This window comes from Antennarius striatus, chromosome 1 (assembly GCF_040054535.1).
Source record: "Antennarius striatus isolate MH-2024 chromosome 1, ASM4005453v1, whole genome shotgun sequence".
NCBI lineage: Eukaryota > Metazoa > Chordata > Actinopteri > Lophiiformes > Antennariidae > Antennarius > Antennarius striatus.
Window position 1 is genome coordinate 17,252,296 of NC_090776.1, and position 13,596 is coordinate 17,265,891.

The 13,596-nt window shown below is 41.9% G+C and overlaps 1 protein-coding gene across 1 annotated transcript in view; it reads right to left on the minus strand.

The window, feature by feature from the left end:
* Positions 1-954: 954 nt before the first annotated feature.
* kiaa1549lb (KIAA1549-like b) overlaps positions 955-13,596 on the minus strand; it is a 61,786-nt gene continuing 49,144 nt past the window's right edge. The window contains exons 12-22 of the mRNA XM_068317602.1: positions 13,397-13,432; positions 11,605-11,795; positions 9,487-9,617; positions 8,430-8,554; positions 5,800-6,026; positions 4,872-5,004; positions 2,611-2,982; positions 2,437-2,528; positions 1,934-2,076; positions 1,653-1,804; positions 955-1,348 (exon numbers count right to left, since the gene is read on the minus strand). Coding sequence (XP_068173703.1) covers positions 1,085-1,348; positions 1,653-1,804; positions 1,934-2,076; positions 2,437-2,528; positions 2,611-2,982; positions 4,872-5,004; positions 5,800-6,026; positions 8,430-8,554; positions 9,487-9,617; positions 11,605-11,795; positions 13,397-13,432 — 1,866 coding nt within the window. The 3' untranslated portion in view covers positions 955-1,084. The remainder of the gene's footprint in view (positions 1,349-1,652; positions 1,805-1,933; positions 2,077-2,436; positions 2,529-2,610; positions 2,983-4,871; positions 5,005-5,799; positions 6,027-8,429; positions 8,555-9,486; positions 9,618-11,604; positions 11,796-13,396; positions 13,433-13,596) is intronic.

Here is a 13,596-nt window from a genome sequence, read left to right on the forward strand (position 1 = left end):
AATGACATCAGGGTGTGTGCAAGTTCTTAGATCAGGAGCACTGATGCTGGACCTCAATGGATGCAAGAGAATTATTCTGTGGCAGATGTGCATTGAATGTGCTGTACATCTTAAAACCACTGAGCTTTGTGTAAAACTGGTACTCTTCTTTATCCATCCAGCTATGAAGAGAAATCAAATTTTTAAAAAATTCTGTCTAAATTTTTGAGTGTTTTTCAGGTTTTCATTAAGAAAACAGAAAATTATAGTTGTCGAAAATTGTAGTTTGAATTATTTGACAACAGTACTAAAACAGCACTATAGTAACCAGCTATGTCTATTAAAACATGTTTGTTGTTTGTATTGATGGTTCCCTCTGTTTCAAGTGCATAGAAGCAAACATTTTCATCTATATATGATTTATCATTATTAATGATTCTTACGATTTAATAATTATTTGGGGTCAACTAAAAATTCATACATTTACTCTTTTAGTCTACTGTATTTGTTAATTAACGGGAATTAAAATTTGAAAAGTAATATTTAACACAAACCACGGTGTTCGCTGTTTCTATTCTTACGGTGTTGGAATGAAATCATTTTTAGAAAAGGTGGATTCACTTTCGGATGCTTGAATGAACTGATACAGATGTAGCCTGTTGATGTTAGTGGCCTCTTAAGGGAGATAAGATAAATGACATACTAATCCTGTACATGCTCATATACTATATATTGTGGTTTAAACTGTTAAGAAGTATTTGGTCCTGTCATTACAGACAATAACAATATTTTTTCTGTCATCTCAATTAATAGTGGATTAAAAATGTCTAACCCTGGAAAAAAAACTTTTCCATTTCCATTTCTTTATTGGCATATCTTATTGACATATCTACACAGGAGAGATGCATGTACTTACTTGGAACATCGTTAACAGAGATGAGGCTTTCTTTATTCTTAAAAAAAAACCAGAATATTTTGTGTGTGTAAAGAAGCTCAGTCCATACAGTACAAATGTCAAAAATCAGTCTGAAGGAGTCCTCCCTCCGTGTGCCTCCGTTCAAGAATGATGCAGAGTACGACATCTCCTGCACACTTGAGAGCAGAATTAAAACTCAAACATGTCATTTTGCTTTTTCGCTAGTTTGGCCACCTCCTGACGAATCGCCTGCACAAGAGCAGAGGTGGAGAGGCTGCTCAGCGGCATGCTGTCCATGTTCTTCACCACTTGGGGTGGGCTTTGCTGGGACGCCGTGCTGGGGGCAGCAGACGGCTGCTCCGGTGTCTGGTTATACTGCAGAGGCAATCTGGTGGGGCTCTCCTGTGGGTAGCGAGGGTGTGGGAAAGCCTCTACGTAGCCAGGCAGGGGCAACTGGAAAAAAGGGTAAAGAAGAAGTCAGCCGGTTAATCTTTACTTGATCATTATATTAGTATTAGTTATACTGCTAGAACATAAACCTTTTGTCCAAAGTAAGAACACACAAATGGTTTTCTTACAGACACCACTTGAAATAGTCTATTTTAGAAACTGTGACTTGGTTTAGTCAAGACATCTGGTTCCATTATAACAACGCTATGAACTGCCATAGCGATGTTATAATGGATGTTCCAGTCATCGCGATGTTCCAGTTGTTTTTATAATTTATTTGTAGGGCTGGCAAAGTGAGCTTGCTTACAGAGTCTGCCCACTGTGGCGGCACATCCTCAGGTTCAGGTGGATAGGACATCCAGGAGGGACTGTGGTAGGAAGTGGGTGGGGTGGAGACAAAGTATTCCGAGTATCCCTGCCTGGTGGCGGGGATGGCGTAGACGGCCGTTATTGGGTTTCCTGGAAAGAGAAGTAGACAGACTGATATATTTTGTTGTGTGGTTTTCAAATTTTCAAAGAGTATTATTGTGTTTCTATGGAACTAAGAAGATATTTTTGAAACATAAAAACGTCTCTTCATCTGCTTACCTGAGTAGTTGGACACAGGCTTCTCTGCAGTGATTGGTGGAAGAGCTACTCTGGTAGATGGCCCATATGGGTTGTTGCCATGTTGACTCTCAGTAACGGACATCTCTGAGCTCCTGCCTTTAAGGCCCAAGTCGGATGTGGAGCTAAGATGAACAGACATTAAGAGAGACTAAATACGAAGGGCTAAAATACTTAAGCACAACCACTAGATGGCAGACAAACTCCATTTGGAAATGTGATTGCCTTATTAACATTCTTACCTTCTCTCAATGCACTGGTTCAATATTCAAATTTATACGAGGCCTGAAATCACCCTGGCCACAGAACATTAGCAAGCGAATATCTAATCCCTGAATATGAAATTGAATGTGAATAAATGAGGACAATCTGATGGATTTTGTGATGCAACACACATTGTGTCTATGCCTGCGTCTGCCTGCAATTGCCAGTGTGTGTGTGCGCGTGTGAGAGAGATTGAGAGAGAGAGATCTTTTCAACCTCACCGTCTTAAGGAGGTTCCAGGGGGAGGTCCAGTACGAGACAGTAAAGAAGGAGAACCCATGGCCATCTCAGGGAGCTGGGTGAAGTGGAAGGCCTTAAACAGATAGTGAAAGGCATTTAAGGTTACACAGTCTAGCAAAAGAATAAGAAGGGGGGGATAATTTCATTCCACTTACAGGTTTAGGCAAGCTGCACTGATACACATCTCTATAAGACGGCACCCACTGTACGCCTCCATGCCCACAGTTGATTGAACCCGGGGAGCTGGTCACCATGTCCGCATATGGGAGGGGAGGCGTTGAATTGCTGTAGGGATCAGCACGTGGGTGGTGGAGATGGGACTGCCTTCCAGATGTGGACTGACCCCCCGAAGCCAGGCTGAAAGCCTCCTCCAGCAGTAGGTGCATCTGCTGCCTCACTTCATCAATGGAAGGCTGTGAACTCAGGGTGGAAGTCTCCGAGTGACCTTTCAAGCCCCGACCGTACATATATCCACGTGGCCCCATCAGGCGATCTACATTCGTCTCTTCAATCAGCTCAGGTTCCGTCTGAATTCGGTAAAAACATGAAAGAGATTGTCATGAACTGAGATGGAAGGATGGATGGATGCATGGATAGATGGATGCATGGATGGATGGCTGGATGGACAGATGGACAGACTGACAAACAGACAACAGACGGACAGATGGATGGATACATGTAAAATACTCTATGCTGTAAAATGATGTACGAGGGATCTGACTGATAAACAGGCACAGGTTCAAACCAAAGGTCCCCACATGTCACACATCCAGGAATAAAAGGAGTGTGAAACTCAGGTACACTTTTAAGCACGGCACCCTGTAGTAATGTGTGTAGTTGGTAGTAACTGCAGAGGCGCTTGCTGATTTCTACCTTCATGGGTCAAATATTAGAAAATGAAACCTCTCCTCACTGAACGAGAAATATATTGACAGACAACCTGAAAAACCTGGAAAGTTACAACTTCTATTACGTCTCCTGTCATCCCAGCAGTGGGTTGTTGACAAGGTGCCGACTGAGATAGAAGCAGCTGTTACTCGGCGTTCCAGAGGTATGTGGAATTGGAAGACTGCTGTAAACAAGTTGGTCACAGTAGGTTCAGGGATCAAAGCAGCTAGGACAAGGAAGCGTGTTTCAGTGAGTGTTAAACTGCGCCTTTTTGTCTTACAACTGCAGCCATTTTACTACAAAGCACACAATATACCATAACCACCACTACGCTGCCTCATTCCTTCTTTCCCATCCTCTCTCCAATTTTTTCATATGCTCCAATATTGGGTCCACTCTTGGCATCTGTTTGCATCAAAACAATTGATAAATGAGTGCGAGTTCAAGCCACCCCACTGCCTGTGTGAATAGAGGGTAGCAATGGGAGACTTAGCCCAGTGCACCTCATAAATCAGCCCCCGCTGCAACATGCAATGGTAGAGCCTTGCATCTGCAGTGACGGTGCCTGCAGCTACACTAGTCCCGTTGCAATCAAGAGGATCAGAAAAGAAACGGACGTTGTAGCTTCTACCTGCTGTCGGATAATGTTTCTAACACATTGTTTAGCCACGGCAGGAACAATGTATGGAGGTAAAAAAAAAAGAAATAATATATGTTTGGAAAATCTCAACATATAGCGCAAACCTCTCATTTGAGAGATGGGTTTCTTGCTCATATCAACTCTCTCTTCTTCCAGAACTTGACATCAAAATCAAATACACACTAAGCAGACGTCAGACACAGTAGAAAAAATACACATTTATAAAATAGTATTTCTTTTCTTTTTTTTAATGCCGCAAATCTTTGTTTTTCCTTGCTGAGATTGGTCAGAATGTCTGGATGGATGATACATTTCCATCTTTCCATTTTGTCTTTTACAGCTCAAAAAGAAAACTTTTTTATTATGCTCTTCTCCACTACTCCTGGGAGCTAACATGCAAGTATTCATGATAGAAAAAGCCATAACCGGAGCCATAATGGAATGATAAAAGAGTGTAGGCATGAACCGGCCATCCTGAGACACATTACGCATCAAAAAGAGCTTATAAATCTTAATGAAGAATGAAATACTTCTCTTCTCTCAGCTTCTCGTGTTACACTGGAAGCCATACCTGAGAAGTTCATGATAATATTTGATTTATAGCTGCCTGATTGTGCCTTAAATGGAGCGGCAAGGCACAGATATATAGCTGACAAGCTCTCATTCCATTATCTGTCATACTGAAACGAAAACAGTGACGTTGGTTTTAAGTGTGTGTATGTGATGTGTGTGTGTGTGTGTGTGTGTGTGTGTGTGTGTGTGTGTGTGTGTGTGTGTGTGTGTGTGTGTGTGTGTGTGTGTGTGTGTGTGTGTGTGTGCCTGTGTGCAGCACGGTCCTAGCAAGTCATAATTCAGGCCGGGGTCACCTGGTGACGACATGTGACTTACATCATAGCCACTGTTGCGAATACCTCTCCTGGGTCTCTCCCTCATAACAAGCAAGTCCATCTCCGTTCCCCCGGGACTGGGACTGCTCAGACTCTGTCTACTCCGATAGGCCATCTGCCCTACCTGGGAGTGCCTGCCAATTCAAGCAGAGTGGATTTAGTACAAATCAGACCTGGGGTATAGTTCTTATTAATGGAAATGTTTTCAGTTCAGCTGTTTTACTCTCAGTCATGGATTCAAATTTCCCGAAAGGCAATTGGGAACTAGAGGTAGAGCACAGTGGAAGGAATTATGTCAGCCACAATAATTAGACACAATGTGTTAGGATATATTATTAAGAGATCAATTTACAGAGCTGACTTAATTATGGGGATGTCCTTAAGGTGCACAAAAATGTGATATGACAGGACATTCCGGGGGCATAAATCACCAAGGAAGCTCAGTTTAAAAGCAAAACCAATACAAAAACATACAGTAAGTGACAATCATGTTCGAACAGAAGAAACAGCTTTTTTTTAAAGACAGCAAGTCTGAGGTAATGCAGATGTGAGGTGAAAAGAGGTGTTTCATCTCTTGCTGTGATTATGTCAGGATCAAAGATTCCATATTTCTGTTCATCTGTAAAGCAGAGGCAGGATGGAATCACAAAGTGGACAATCCAACAACCACGCCAATCCTCTCATGTCTTATGGAAGATCAGGACTTGGATCAAATTAATCAGATGGGCCTGATTGGTTGCTTCCTGCCTACTAAGACAGGATGATGACAACATTAAGGGAATGGTTTCACTTTTCTCTGAGCTCATTAGGCAAGACTGTCCAGTTTGAGATCACTCTGAATCCTCAGACCTTAAAATTAACATGGGTTTTCTTTTATGTTTACACCCAGTCAAACCCTGGTTCCATTTGATTTCCCACTCTCCTCTCACCTCCTGTGAGACTTGACATAAGTGGAACCTCGCTCATCATCAGGCTCCAGTGGTCTGCCATGCTCACCAGCTGCCCTCTCATGGCTGTGCCGATGCCTTTGTGCCAGGGCCTGACTGCTGCTGCAATCGGTGGATGGGAAATCATAATAGCCCTTCCGCTTAGCCTTCAGTCTCAACTTGTTCCTGTAGTGCTCTATGTCTGACTTCTGCTTCAGTGCCAAGTTCACCTGGGGGAGGGGGAGACATGGGGAGATGACAATGGAGATAGAGTCATGGTTCTTCTTGTGATGTGTTGTTAGATTCTCAATAAGAGAATCTTATTGAGAATTGAATCTCTTCAATGCCCTCTTCACTTTGTCCTGACTAATCTTTACTACTTCCTGGTCCACAACAGCCACCTCTTCTAGTCTTTGTTCTCTCTCATTTGCCTTGTTCATCAACTCTTCGAAGGACTCTTTCCATCCTCCCATCACACTACTGGCACCTGTCAATAGACTTCCATCCCTATGCTTAATCACCCAAACCTGCTGCACGTCCTTCCCATCTCTGTCTCTCTGTATTGCCAACCTGTACAGATCAGTCTCTCCCTTCTTACTGTCCAATCTAGCGTACAAGTTATCATAAGCCCCTTGTTTGGCCTTTTCTACCTCTACTTTCATCTTGTGCTGCATCTCCCTGTACTCCTGTCTACTCTCCTCAGTCCTCTCAGTGTCCCACTTCTTAGCTAACGTCTTTCTCTGTAAACACCCCTGTACCTCCTCATTCCACCACCAAGTCTGTTTATCCACTTTCCTTCCAAATGATACACCAAGTACTCTCCTACCTGTCTCCCTGATCACATCAGCTGTAGTTGTCCAGTCATCTGGTAGCACCTCCTGACCACCCAAAGCCGTCGTAACTCTTTCCTAAAAGTCATGCAACACTCTTCCTTTTTCAGCTTCCACAATTTCGTTCTCTGGTCTGTCTTTGTCCTCTTCATCTTCCTCACCACCAGAGTCATCCTACACACCACCATCCTATGCTGTTTGGCTACACTCTCACCTACCACTACTTTGCAGTCACTGATCTCTTTCAGGTTACACCGTCTACACAAGATGTAGTCTACCTGTGTGCACCTACCTCTACTGTTATAGGTCACTCTATGTTCCTGCCTCTTCTGGAAGAAAGTATTCACTATAGCCATGTCCATCCTATTTGCAACGTCAACTACCATCTTTCTGTGTTCCTCTCCTGGATACCAAACCTGCCCATCACCTCCTCATCACCTGTTTCCTGCACCAACATGTCCATTGAAGTCTGTACCAATGACAACTCTCTCCCTTCTAGGTATGCTCTGCATCATTTCATCAAAGTCCCACCAGAATTTTTTCCTCTCCTCCAGCTCACATCCTACCTGAGTAGCATATCCACTAACAACATTGAACATCACACCTTCGATTCCTAGCTTCATGCTCGTCACTGTGTCTGACACTCTTTTTACCTTCAGGACTTTCCTAACAAACTCCTCCTTCAAAATCACTCATACTCCATTTGTCTTCCTATCAACACCATGATAAAACAACTTGAACCCTGCTCCTAAACTTCTAGCCTTGCTACCTTTCCACCTGGTCTCCTGGACACACAGTATGTCTACCTTCCTTCTCTGCATCATGTCAACCAACGCTCCACTTTTCCTGTCATAGTTCCAACATTCAACATCCCAACTCACAGTTCTATACTCTTGGCGTTCCTCTTCTCTCTCTTCCTACCACTTTCCTCCTCTCCTTCGATCAACAGTGGTCTAATTTCCACCGGCACCCTGTTGGTGAACAGCACCGATGGCGTTCGTTGTTAACCCGGGCCTCGACCGATCCGGTATGGAAGTCATAGATTTGATTTACATGTTTGATTTCACAAAAGATTTACGTCGCATGCCCTTCCTGACAAAACCCTCTGTATTCATCCGGTCTTGGGACCAGCAAAATAATACACTGGCTTGTGCCCTCTTGAAGCTACATTGGTTGAAAGAATATACCGTATGTATAATTTTGGGGGGAAATGAACAAAAACAAAACTAATGTGTTTTTTAGCTTCAGCAACCTTTAAATCCATATTTTTCTAAACTCTTAGGTATTTTTTTGGGTCACTGGAGGTCGAAGCATCTCATTAAATCTTCACATAATGATTATACGTTAGGATTTGAAATAACTGAATAAATCTCTCTTACAAAACTAAGAATGTTTTGATATGTTATAGTAATCCACGGAGAACTGGCGTCACACCCAGAGTGTCCCCTGCCTCACACCCTCAGTCGGCTGAGATAGGTTCCAGCACCCCACAATCTATTACAGCGGATGTAGCAGGTATAGAAAATGGATGAATAAATGAATGCTATAGAAATAATTTGGAGCCTTTAGTCTTGCCTGATAGAAATTCATGTTGAACTTCACAAGTGACAGTGATTGGTGCACAGACACATGTGGACTCACTTGAACCAGTACTGGTTAAAAAATGTGCGAAAACTTTGGCACAAAATATTGAGAAAATATTTAAAACAAAAGTTTATCAATGTGTATTGTTCTGTATCTGTGTATGCGGGATGAACATGCATATGGTCCGTGTGTCTGTCTCAAATTGGACATGTGTATCACCTCTCCATTGACAATGGCTGACTCCTGGTTCCGGTCAGATGATACAGGGTGTGAGTAGTTGGGCTGGGCTGCCATGGGCTTTATGGAAATAAGCTGCAGCGAGCCAGAGGAGGTGTCATATGGATCTGAAGAACACACAGAGATAGAGTTCACTCTCAAACCCACTACAAATACCTCTAATCGTTACATTGTCAGTCGAGGGAAAGAAAATTGCACCCCACCCCCCTCTCTCTCTCACACACACACACACACACACACACACACACACACACACACACACACACACACACACTCACACTCACACTCACACTCACACTCACACTCACACACACACATACACATACACACACACACGCTGACAATGTGGGGTTATGTCAAACATGAGTTGTCTGTCTCAGCAAAGAAGTAGAGGATGCAGACAATAGATCACAAAGATAGTGTTAGCTTCAAAAGTTGAGCCAATGCATCTCTTTGTGATAGATGAAAGAAACTGACTCGGTGCTTTCATTGCATAACTGCTATCAGACAAACTGACTTCAATTTGGTTTTGCTTAACTCAGCTGATGAATTATTCAAATCCACCCATTAAGAAAATAATACACAGAATTGATCCAAGAGTATTTGATTAATATGACTTGTGCCGACCACATGTTATAGATCACTATGTGTTCTCTTCAACTCAGGAGATCACAAGAAATGTAACTTCACATAGTCGTTGTGCATTTTTACCTCGGCAAATGTATCTATATTTCTGACATAGCATTTCCAGCCCTGACATACTGTATCATGTCAGCAGATTGTATGTGTCCTGTATATTCTTGAGGTCCACCTCTGCCTCCGGTTGAGTAATTACCTTACTGGCTATAAAAAATGCTGCATTGTAACATAGGTGTACGGGACAAAAAGAAACTGGAAAAGTATTTCATGCGGTAGAGGATGGGAACAATTTTATTAATTTATTTTTATATATTTTTTGTTATTTGTGGCATGTCTGACCTTGCCTGAGAATGAGCTTGAGAATAAATTATTCGTATTTGCATTGGTGTGTGACTCTCACCGTCCCTCTTGCGCGTCTCCTCCTTTGTCAGTTTCTGCTGCGCTGTGACTTTCAGCACCGTCAAGCCCCTGCCGGATTTCAGCCTCTCTGATTCGTTGCTGATGACGGAACCATCCTCACTCGGCAAATTGCTGTGAGTAACCATAGCAACAGGAGAGGCAGTGAGCTATCCGGAAGCTGGGCTCGCAGCCAGGTTATGTCATCCCTCCCTTTAACAATCTCATCTTCCTCTCCCCAGCTTGAGTCTAATAAAGGTAATATTTTAATAACATAATTCAGGACTTCAGGCCTGAATATTCAGTAAATTGTTGGCCAGTACTAGAAAAGTCAGTTGACTGAAGTAAAAAAATATTACAATAATTATGCTGTTTATGTATATGAATACATCAAACCATCCAGTGTGGCACTGTAAAAATTGCCATATCCAATTCTTGTTGTGTTCACATCAAACGCTATACTGTAGTTAGAATTAGAGCCAATTGAGCAAGCAGCTCAGAGGACCACAAGGCTGACACTGACATCAAAGCACAGTGCTACATCCCCTAATTGTCTTGTAAAAATGATAACGGCTAAAGAGAGACAGAGAGGCACAGCGGCTGCCCTCCCTGCTCTCGTCGAGGCAGTTCTGCAGAGATCCGGCTTCGCACAACATTCATAGGATCAACAAAGATGAATGGGATGAATAACATTTAATAGAGGTGCAAAAAGCATTGGCAGTGTGATACTGTGTTGAAGTTTAGATGATAACAGTTGTGTGACCTTGGTACAGGAGTAAGAAGCAAATCGTACCATTTTGGTACGATTTGCCAAATGTTAAGATCCCTGTTTTCCTCCGGTCAAAATGATCTGCCACTGTGTTAAAAACCCAAAGAAATCCACTAAACTATATTTTTTTCAACTTGACTTTTCCTAGATTTTCCCCATTAGAAAAAATGAATTGTTGCCTTTATTCACATTTCCATGTAAGCTCTACAAAAAAGAGTACAAAGATCGTCTTTGGATCAAAATGACCCAACAGTCAAATTGAGTTGAAATCCCAGTCACAGAATTAGTTCCACACCACAGAACATGAGAATGTATTAGTTCTGTCTCAGATCAATCAGTAGCAGATCCAAACAAGACAAGACAGGTGGCGTTCTCACAGAATGCACTTCCTTTGATGTGACTCAAATGTAACAATATTGCCCCTTTTTCAGTGGCTTCCCAGAGGCTATGAAGGTGCTGCAGATGACAGCACCTGAATTCTATCCATGCTGAAGCCTTAAGTGCATGGTATAATGTCAAACAGGCTCTAGACCTGATTTTTTTCAGATGTCCAGCAAGACAACTCTGATTCAGATGAGGAAGTGGAGGATTTAGCAAAAAGAAGAAGATGGGGAGGAATCCAACCCAGAGCATGATGAATCATCTCCAAAAGAAGAAGAAGAAATAAGATTTGGTGTTAAAAATTCAATTAAGCCGCTTATATTTGAAGTTTAGTCAAGACTGGTCATTTTGACGTGGGGTGTATACAGACTATGACATCAGTATGGTTTAACATTTGTCTATTTGACATCCATGCCAAGCCACCCACCCTAAGAAAGTACACTGTCTAAATGAAAATATAAGTTCCACTCCGTCACAAAAACATTACGGGAGACGTCCCCCAACTGTACAGAGCAACTCGTCTCTCACCTTCATTTAATTATCCCATTTGACCATTTAGTATTCATCAATTAAATATTTTTGCATGACTTAATATGACAAATTAATACCACTGACTGTCGGATGGTAAACGGTCAATTTCAGCAGCCCGTACAGAAAACTCTATTAGTGTCTGCCTATCATTCTGCTGCGGGGTAGAATGAGGACAGAGCGGAGGACTGGAGGGATCCTTGTATTTTATCGTCCTGTCTCACAATGCGACCCAGGAGCTTTCTGAGTGCACAGTGGAGCAATCCTTGATCAAGCTGCACATACTCTAAATAAATGTAATGATTCAGATGATAGTCATCCATTTAAGGAAGCAACACGTTTTCGTCTAACGCTCTAATATGTTGATGAGACATGTAGAGCTCAAGCTGGTGAAAGCTGAGCTCTGTCACAAATTATGAGATGAATGTACTGATGCAGTGATACCTCTTGTGTTTGTCAGTGGTGAAGTTTTTCTTGTTGGCCGTCCCGTCTTGCTGCAGGCCCTTTTCAAGTGAAAGCGGCGTGTCTCTCATTTTTAGGGACATCACTAATGTGTCTTGGCTGACAGGCAGGGGCTCATCATTTCCCCCTTGTTGACCCAGGTGCTGCTTGGCATAGTCAAAACCCTGGACTGGCTGATGGACAGTTTAAGTGAAATTTCAGAAAGACAAAAGAGACAGGTAAGTGGGACACAGCTGGAATCATAAAAGAAAGGATAGGAAGAAGGAGCTGTATGTTCAAAAATCAAAAGTGTTGTGAGAACATCTCAAAGTAGCACAAAAGTGTCTGTCTGAGGAGACGTCAGGAAGATTTAAGATTTAACAGAACTGGGACTGCAGCCCTGCTGCATCTTGAATTAGATAAGTACAGATTTAACTGAGGCCTTTTTTAATTTTGTTCCAAGTTATTGTCAAAAAGATGACTCCTAGTGGGCGGCAAAAAAGATCTGCAGACTTTGACAGATATATTAGAATATTGTTGGAATGCATTGAAGAGACAACGAAGAGGATTCAAATAGTTTTACCTAACACTGGATGTCATACACCTTACCTCTGACTCTAACAACCCTTCTAACACACACACACATTGTACACACACACACGCACGCTCTCTCTCTCTCTCTCTCACACACACACACACACACACACACACACACACACACACACACACACACACACACACACACACACACACACACACTGAAATATTCAGGGCTTTCATCATAGCCATAAATTGTCAGACACACATCACTGCATCATTCCAGCAAAGACATGGTCCAAATCAATATGTGCTACTCCTCTTACTTAAAGACATGCATCATCTTTCTGCTAATAGCAGAGAGATGATGATAAATACACACATATGGAAAATAAATAAATTGTAAGGGTCCAGTTTTCTCATTAACTTTAATTGCTTTTGTGGGAGGACTCTAAGGGGATTTATGGTAAATGTTTGTCTTACAAATTGAGAAAATAATACAGAAGCGGCAGTGCAGGAGCTTCATTTAGTTTTAAGTCACTCTCTTTGAGCATCGACCTTGTTTTGCTTGAAATGAAAACAGTTGTATATGCTGCCTAGAATGTGAATTTTGGAAGAATCAACTTAATGATATATAAAGTCTAATTAAATTTAGATTATCGGTGCTTTTTATGTGATGAGACTTGAAATGGCTCACGATAAAAAGTCCTCTGAAAGCAGGAATGAAGTGAATTTTACTGTTTAATACGGAAGGTTTTATTACCTTCTCCCTTATGCGGCTCCATTTTAAAGCAGAGGAATGTGCATAGTGCTATTATGCATTTTCATTTATCTACGTTAACATTTCAGTGAAGAGAATCTTCAACGTGCACAAAAGACAACGGACACAGAAATGAACAGAGAATTTTCTGACATTTTGCCAGCCTTGATGTAATTTTCAATCTTTACGCTAAACAAACTGTCAGTAAATGCACAGCATGTGTGATTTATTCATCCTTTGTCAAAATTCAATATTAGATATTCACCACCTGTAAACAGCTATAGGAAGCATAATCCTTCCATCGAATGGAATCTCACTGTGAAAGGTTTGTTTTGCCAAAGTGCTGTTTTAACCTTTGTTTTCATCAGTGCGGATTTATTGAAATACATCAGAGGTGGATTCTCCCCAGAATCCCATTCACATCCCACGGTTGAAACAGGTGAGCCCCGAAGATGAATAACACATCTCAGTAATGAGAAGAAATCAAAGAGTGGATACCTGGTGATAATAGCCCACATCTCTCCGATATGACATCTGCAAACACGAGGAGATGATTCTATTAAAAAAGGTCGTATCCGTGCACATTATGCAGATAATATTGAACACAGCATATAAAACATAACCTACCCTCATCACTTGTTGGCACATGCTGCACCGTACAATATGTGAGCTGCAGCTATGATCTCATGAACACATAC